Source organism: Saccoglossus kowalevskii, chromosome 13 (assembly GCF_978046115.1).
Source record: "Saccoglossus kowalevskii chromosome 13, keSacKowa6.1, whole genome shotgun sequence".
NCBI lineage: Eukaryota > Metazoa > Hemichordata > Enteropneusta > Harrimaniidae > Saccoglossus > Saccoglossus kowalevskii.
Genome location: NC_140653.1, coordinates 28,898,329 through 28,907,335, shown reverse-complemented (window position 1 = coordinate 28,907,335; position 9,007 = coordinate 28,898,329). Strand labels below are relative to the sequence as shown.

The following is a 9,007-nucleotide window of genomic DNA, read 5'->3' as shown; positions in this document are numbered from 1 at the left end:
TTGGGGCAGGGCTTTCGGGGCAGGGAACATGTTGCACCCCCTACATTCAGCCAGCCAGGGTTCATCGGGTGGTAATGGTACAACGGTAACAAATTTACCCTTGTGTCCAGTCTCTGCTGTGGGTTTTGTCTCCCTTCTTACCAACCCACGGGCGTCCCCAGAGGGAACCAACCCTGTCATGAGACGCACAGTCGAACACGCTCTCTCTCACATATTTAAAGTGGAAAGAAGACAGTTCCCTCGCGTTGGATACAGCCAGTACCTAGGGCGGTCCCTCAGAGTCTTCCATGTGTAACGACTCGGTGGGCCACGCCTTTGGGGTGATTCGGAATATCAACGATCCTAGTGATACAATGTAAATACCCTCGCCGTTGATCCCAAGGCGACCACTTACGGTTGCTTCAACGCTTATGGGATCACGGGCGTCGGGATCCAAATCAACCCCGTTGGCACGTCTCTTTCTGTTCATTCGAGTGGGGTGCAGGGCGGTGTTGATGGGCGGACGTTGGTCAGCTGCGGAGGAGGTAACGCTTAAGGCCCCTGGGTGGGGTAAAATCTTATGCAACACTTTCCGCTGGACCAAACGCTACCTGTTTGGTGTGGTTTCGGGATCAGACCCCATGGGATGTGGGATGAGACCAAAACACCCCCAACCGAATCCCAAGGCTCCTTTCCCAGACCCTGGTACCACAAATTTCCGCTTGGCAACCCGGGTAAAGGGGGATCCATGGGCATTCTCGCCAGCTCAATCTGAGGCAGAGTTGCTTGAGCGCATTGTGCACGCCCAGGACCCTGAGACCTCAGAGGCAGAACACACCAGCCTCTTAGACCAGGCGACACTAGACTTAAGCGGGGCCTACCTGCACATACCGATGCACCCAGCGAGTTGCCATCTCCTTCCAATCGCCCAGGTTATGCACAGAGCCCTATGTGTTCACCAGAGTGATGAAACAGGTAGTGCTGCTCCTTCACCAAATGTCGGTAAACCCCAATCCGTACCTAGACGACTGGTTACTACACAACCTGGACAAGGGGTTATTAGCCAAACACGTCAGGCTAACACAGGATTTACTTCACCAGTTGGGCTCTTTAGTAAATCGACAAGTCCCATCTCGACCCAACGCACAGTTGGTGTTACTGGGCATGGAGTTTGACACAGAGGTAGGCTTGGTATAGCTATTTCAAGCGTGTTGCTTAGCGCTAAGCAGCCTAGCCGAATGCCTAGTCAGCGTTCCCTCAGTGTTCCTCCGAGAACTAATGCGGATCATCAGAATGATGACCTCGGTTCGAAGGGTGGTTCCCCAGGCCGCACTACACAGCCGCCCGGTACAACCCTTGTTGTTACAACGCCAAGCTCTCCTATGGAACTAGATAGGCAGGTTTTGGTCTCGGACCAAGTGAAGGAAGCCCTGCCCTGGTGGTCGTCACTGGCCAACCTCATACAGGGGGCCTCCTTGGACCCACTCGCAGCAGGTATGACTCTGGTAACAGATGCCTCCCTCGAAGGTTGGGGAGCGCACCTATTGGACGAACAAGCCCAAGGATATGGCCCACCATATCAACCGGCTCGAACTGAAAGCAGTGCACTTAGCATTACCACACTTTCTACCCGTAGTTCGAGACCACAGAGTCCTGCTTCGCACAGGCAATGCAGCGGTGGTTTCCATCATTGTCAGTCCTAGCGGAGCAAATTCTCTTTTGGTGCCTGGAATCCAATGTGGAGTTAACCGCCCACGAACAGGGATTCCACCAACGTAGCCTACAGTTCTAGGTTGCGAGCATACACTGATTGGTGTAGCAGAAGGGAGATTGATCCATACCATTCCTCTATTGGCCAGGTAGCAGACTCCTTCGTCCGCTTGTTTGACGAAGTGGATTTGTCCTACGCAGCTATTGTTGGCTTCAGGTCGGCCTTGTCCCCCACCATTGAGATTGTTTCTGGAACAAAACTAGCCGATTTTCCTATTATTACTGCTTTTCAGACACCGAGACCCCATACAAGGGAACCGCCCAACTGGGATTTGTCGGTTGTTGTTGTCCGCTCTAAGCAGACCGCCCTTTGAGCCTCTCCGTTCAGCACCACTCAAATTTTTTACGTGTAAAATAGTCTACTGGTCCTCGCCTCAGGTAGGCATCGATCAGAACTAGGCACACTGTCTTTCTCGGACGGGTGCGCCACCTTTATGGACGATCAAGTTGTACTAAAGACACATATCGGGTTTCTCGCCAAGAACCAAATCCCAGGACACGATCCTCAACCGATCATCATCCCCCGGTTGTCAAATATTGTCGGCCCGGAGGATCAGGTGGAATTGCTTCTCTGCCCGGTTCAAGCACGGAGTTGCTACCAAAACCATACTAAGGATTCAGGATAGGGTGCCAGGCACATGCCTTTGTGTTACGGCACAGGCAAGCAGGATAGGCCGGCCTCCCCAACTTCCATCACCAGGTGGATTACTGAGACTGTATTAGAGGTCTATAATACTTTAACTTCCTCGACAGAGCTTGCAGAGACACCAACTACGAGCGCATGCAGTCTGTGCGATTGCTAACTCGCTAGTGCTAGCATTAGCCCCCCCCCCCCCGAGCACACACTAAGGGCAGGCTTCTGACGAACGCAGAACGTCTTTATCAACTACTACCTAAGAGACACCCAAACCATTGAGGACGGTCTCTTCAAGTTGGGTCCTGTCATAGTGGGTCAGACTTGGTTTGCTGACCCAGCCCAAACGACCACAAGGGTCCCTGCGCATAGGCGATAAGTCAGTCTCAGCATTTCTATAACAGCACTCCCTGGAAGTTCCCAGGTTTTGCTTTCGACCTATGCCCTCATGCAGAACTGTTTCGGTCTTCACTTCAAAAGCATACTACCCCGGAATTGGGTTTAGGGCTAGCTTTCTCGGACACACCGAACCCTGTCACCGCAGCAGCCATTTGGCTTCTTGCTCCGAGGACAGCACAAGTAAGGTAAGATACCACCCTTTTTGGGTGTTAACTAAGGTTTTGAGTGATTGTTGTAGAGTGTTGCATCCTGGACTGGGAAGAGACTTTCATAATTTTTCTGTTTGCTCGGAAAACCCGCCACCTATCGGCATCTGACTCTGCCTACAGTTTAAAATAGTCATTTTGACTGACCAGAGTCTATGGTGGGTAATTGAACATAGTGAATTTAGGCAGAGGGTTCTCTGAACCCGCCTATTCACATAGTTCATACTCACCATAGACTTTGGGTCCCCCCAACCACCCTAATATAATATGAGATTATTACAAGGATACCGAAAAGTGTGCACGAATACAGTACAGCGAAAGTATCGATCGATGTGCAGCGGAGGTTGATGTGAAGGCGTACTGTCTGAGTGCATACTTTGAGGTATCCTCGTAATAACCTTATTATACATCTTTCTCTCCCAAAGATACATCATGGGAATGCCGAAATCCAAAAAGTATAGAACAGATTTAGCGAACTTCTTTGTGTGGAGTCTGGTCAAAACTTGCATGGGGCTGTCATGTTTGTTAGTCCCTGTTCGGACGCAGTCCGAAAACGGGGACTTATGTTTTGACCTTCGTGTGTCCGTGCGTGTGTGTGTGTGCGTGCGTGCATGCGTGCGTCTGTGCGTGCGTCCGGACCTGTATCTTAGAAATGCCTGGACCAATCACAATCAAACTTCACACATACATCATACATGATAGTATACATATGCACGTCAATTTGTTTCACGATCTGATTCAAGATTTTCTCAAACAAGCATTTCTCGGCTGTTAACTGATGGATTTTGTTCTAACTTGGTATATACATTAGACATTATAGGACCTTGCTGCACATTATTTTGTTTTACGATCTGATTCAAGATGGCCGAACGAATGGCGGCCATTTTTGTGCTAAAAAATCATCAAAATCAAGCATTTCTCGGCTGTTTACAGATGGATTTTGTTCAAACTTGGTATATACATTAGACATTATGGGACCTTGATGCAAATAATTTTGTTTTTTTATATAAGATTCAAAATGGCCGACTGGCAGCTATTTTGTTTTAATGAATGTGGTTCTCGTGCCATATCTCTGACTTGCTTTCACTGATTATGTTCAAATTTTAAATATTCATTGTACATCATGTCATGGATAGACAGATATATTGGTTTGACGATCCTATTCAAAATGGCCAAATGGTGGCCATTTTTGTGCTTAAAAATCATCAAATATCAAGCATTTATGGATGGATTTCGTTCAAACTTGGTACATATGTTAGACATTACAGGTTCCTGATGCACATCATTTATTTTTCAGATCGGATTCAAAATGGCTGTCTGGTGGCCGTTTTGTTTTAATGATTGGGCTTCTAGAGCCATATCTCTTAAATGCTTTCACTGATTATATTCAAATTTTATATATTCGTTATACATCATGTTATATATATATATATATATATATACATGTATTCAAAATGGCTGATTCTGAATGCTGTTCCAAAGCAATATCTCTCAATATGGACAAGTACTTTTTTGACGATCAGATACAAATGTCAATCATTTTAATGTTAAAAAATCATATTCCTGACATGGTTATATTCCAGCTATATTACTATAAACAAAACTATATATCTTAAATTTGATAACTAACGGGGACTGTGCCATGCATGGCTTGTTTTTATTATTAGAAAACGCTCACGCGCGTAATCGCTCCATATTTGGATTTCGCATTTCCTAATATGGTACGATCAAAATACCCAGAGCAATACCGCAAAATTATGGCACGCTGTAAGTTATGGCGTTAAAGTGACAGATGTATAATAATAATCATTTCATATTTTAATATCGCCTTGAATAGTACGGGAGTGTCAGTTGAAAATCACTATGACAACACAGCTGAAATTGGTATCAAAGCGCCGGGTCACATTTTGTTACATTTTGCGACAAACGGCATGCTTGTATTTCTGTTATATAATATATGTTACCAAAATAAAAGCATTAGATTTGTGATTTTTGAAAATCGGTTTTGAAATGGCAGACCAATACATTTAGAGTGAATAGTCAGCTGAGTCAAATTAAATACCTATTGATTTGACGATGCTGTTTTTAAATAGACAAACCACTCTTTTTCAAGATATTTTTTTTAATATTGGATACCCGGACCATTGCCTCTATGGGTTAAAATAGCCCAGTTTTTCATGGGGGTTAGTCATTTTAATATGAAATATGACTTTGTTTACGCCTTGCTGCTTCAAAGGATCATGGAGGTAGTTTTCTACCTCCATCAAAGGATAAAGTAATATAGCAGTAGGTCCTATGGTGACTACTGATTCAATATCATATCACGCCGCCACCGACTATCATTATGGAAATATAGTTTAGACCGTACGTATGTTTCTGGATGTGTCTTGTACCAAAAACCTCGTGTGCAATGTTTGGCATGTCTGATTGAGAAGGTGAGTATGTACTAAATGTTTAACTCAACTTGGTACTATTACTCATTTTCTAAGTTTCAGTTCAATCACCTGCTCGATACCGAGACAGTGCTTTCAGAGGCTTCGTATTAAAAAATATGAATGAGTCCCGAGACTGCTCTTTCCTGACCGTGGCTACGACGTTGAATACAAAAATTTATACACAACTGTCCTGCTGTTTTTATCGACTAGGACACAACATCGACAGAGTCAGCCTGGCCCTATTCAGTTTGTGTCTGTTTTATCGTGGTTCTTGTGTGTAAATGATTTTCTTTTTTGTGTCATGTCTGAACATAATTATACGTGGGTGCACAGTTCTGTACACGGACTGTGGTGGTTCATAATGTTCAATTATTACAGCCGAGGATGTGCGGTTGCATGCGTTTGTTGAATTACACGTATACACCATGTTTGGTCGTTTTGGTATACTACAAATTAAATGTTTGTGAAATACATTCCGTCAAATCTGTAATTTTTGTAAAGAATGATAACGGGAGAATAAATGACTTGCACAGTTTTATATACCAAAAAATAGAATGAAAGCATAAGAATATCACGATAAATACGACATTCCTGCAAGTTGCGCCAATGAAACACAGTCGTCGTTTTGAGCTAAATTACTCTCGCCCATTTATGTCATTTTGACGTCACAGAAACGTTTCGTCGCTAGACGGCTAGTCTATCCGCCATGTCTGAAAACAGCTTTGCAAGTTACTGGATCGCCTTATATTATGTTTGGTTACGTCAGCAATTTGTAGAATCGATCACAGTTGATTTTACGGCGCACACGGGTTACAATTTTTGGAATTTCGCGATAGTTCAAATGAAATTTAAATATGAAAAATGGTATTGTAGATATTTAATTAAGTTGAGTGATTTTGTTCAGTGGTAATATAAAATTACATTACAATTACATTCTGTCTTCTATTTCATTGACAGGACCTCCACGTACAATGAAGAAACTTCATCTGACGTTTTTAGGATTTTCAACTTTTTTAGTTGTACTGTACATCGCCGTGCATCGTAACTATGGAAACCACAGTATGAGTATGAGCGAATTAATATCTAATTACGATCTCCAACAGAGGGAAGATCCTGATCCGGGTACATTGGCGGATAAATCAGTCCACGTGTTGGTGAACGGCAGGATGCGGACTGGCTCTTCTTTGATTGGTCGATATTTTTCACACCATCCCGATTTCATGTATCTGTATGAACCCGAGCAAAGCTTGAGGCTACCATTTGACCGTTTAAATGACAGTGCCGAACACGTGGAAAAACTTCAGTTGCCGTTCTACGATCTCCTTGAATGTTTTTTTGAATGCAACTTCACACGTTCTCCGGATTTAATTCGGTTTATTCGCAGAGTCAAGTGGATGGCTTTCCTTAGCGAGTTTGAACACGCATCCGCAAAGGGAATGACATTTGAAATTCTAACGAAAATGTGCAGAGCCAAACGACATAAGGTAGTCAAAACAGTGCGAGTCAATGACATAACGAACGGCCTGCGTACATTGAAAAAATACGATGTCAAAGTCATACAAATTGTACGTGATCCACGTGGAATGATAAACTCAAAAGGGTTACGCAACAGAACTGATGTAATAACAAGGGTCTACTGTGATTGGCTGAAAACAAATATGGATGCTGCTACCAAAGGCCCGGACTGGTTCCGGAGCAATTATTTTATAGTCAGATACGAGGACTTGTCAGAAAGACCGCGCGAGGTGGTGCCCCAACTCTATAATTTTATTGGTATCCCGTTGAACGACAATATAAGCGGCATTTTATTGAGCAGCCAGAAGGCATTACCGGGTAATTCTGTTAAGTGGCGTTATACTTTACCATTCAATACAACTCAGATCGTACAAGACAACTGTCCCAATGACGTGTTCGAAAGACTGGGTTATATTCAAATTTACGAAGAAGAAGTTCAACATGACGAATCCGTTCAACTCGTTTTAAGGATGCCACTCATTGACGGATTGAATTCCTTCAACGGTTGAAATTCAACTTGAACAACGGGTTATTTGGTCGAATATCACAGCTAAACAACCTCGGTATTTTGCGTTCCAATCTGGCACGAAAAAAACAAAAAATCGACATATTCTAAACTAAAATACAAATAAATATTCTATAAAGGGTCATTAAGAAAACAAATGGAGCCTCATACCTGTATCGGATTTTGATCAGATTGCTTGCTTTCGTTAGGTTAAAAAAAAACAGGGAAAGCGAACTGCTCATACCGACCCGAGTGAGTTTTAAACATTCTCTCGGCTGATATTATTATCCAACTTTATTTTTGAATCTGTCTAATTTCAATTTGTGTGGTTCGTCACTATTCTATATACATCCTATTATTTAAGAAAGCCCAGAAAGAGCTCCCGTATCACGGTGCTAAAGGTATGAAGTACAAATAGGGAATATTATAAATGTATTACAAATTTAAGATCAGAGCACCTATGTACCAAGTTTTATTGAAATCTAATGAGGAACGATACTCGAGATATATATGTGAAACAACTACAAATTTCTAAACTAGGTAATGAGTATACAACATTTCAACCCCCGGACAAGCAACTCTGTGGTGCACCCATGTATCAAGTTTGAAATTTAAAAAAATGATTTATGGAATATTCACGAAACAGCTGAAATGTGCCAATTTATTGAGATGCCCATATTTTGGAAACCAAATTGTAACTCGATGTCCAATTAACAATTAATAGAACTTCAATTTACGGGCAAAATATATTTTTGTTTTTGTTGAACGTCTGCATTTGGTAACTCGAACTTTCACTATAAGCAGGATTCTGCAGTGCAGCAGAAAATCAGCTTGCATCTGTATTTGAATAAACTTAGTGATCGCATTCTAAAGTTATAAAACCAAAAATGACCAAAAATCTGAATTAATTGTTAATCATTTAATTTGCATGTAGCTGAGCTGAGTTTTAATTTTATGCAGACGATCTTGTACTCCTGAAATTTGTAAATGAATACTGTTATTTAGATTACGAGCATTAGAAAACAGTTATACACGGAATTAATACTAGAGCTATTTTGTGGGTACGGCTCTTTGATAATGTTCTCTTAACGTTAACTGTAGCTATTGCTCCAATTTGTATTGTAGTCATCTATGGTCAGATTTAATAGAGCAGGCTTTCATCGAATTCGAATAGTTCATAATAATACAATTAGAATGTTATCTAACATATCCCACAATCTGGTGATAGTCAATCTTTTTCCACATTCTATGTAGATGACTTAGCTTAGTTACGCAAGACGAGTTTAGCTTAATAATCCTTAAAGAATGTGTTGGGAAGTAATGCATATTTTAAAGTGGGAGGGTCATCACCAGCACACGCGTGGGAATTGAGTCCCAAGCGACGATAACAACACACGCTGAAACGCAAAGGCTCATAGAAAGAAGTTTGTTTGTAAACAATGACACGCTATAGCCATCTGACGTGACGCATGCGCAGGTGACGACTCCCCGCTTCAAATAAATCCTCGAATGTGGAGTATGTGGTTTTTGTTCTTGAGTAGCTGTTTTGGGGCTTGTTCGGAAA

The 9,007-nt window shown here is 42.4% G+C and overlaps 1 protein-coding gene across 1 annotated transcript; it reads left to right on the top strand.

Annotated features, from left to right (window-relative positions):
- The first annotated feature begins 620 nt into the window (after nucleotides 1-620).
- LOC100372859 (carbohydrate sulfotransferase 1-like) lies at nucleotides 621-7,447 on the top strand. The gene is made up of 2 exons (XM_002730815.1): nucleotides 621-849; nucleotides 6,381-7,447. The coding sequence occupies exons 1-2, from the start codon at nucleotides 621-623 to the stop codon at nucleotides 7,445-7,447; spliced, it is 1,296 nt and encodes a 431-aa protein (XP_002730861.1).
- The last annotated feature ends 1,560 nt before the right edge of the window (nucleotides 7,448-9,007 follow it).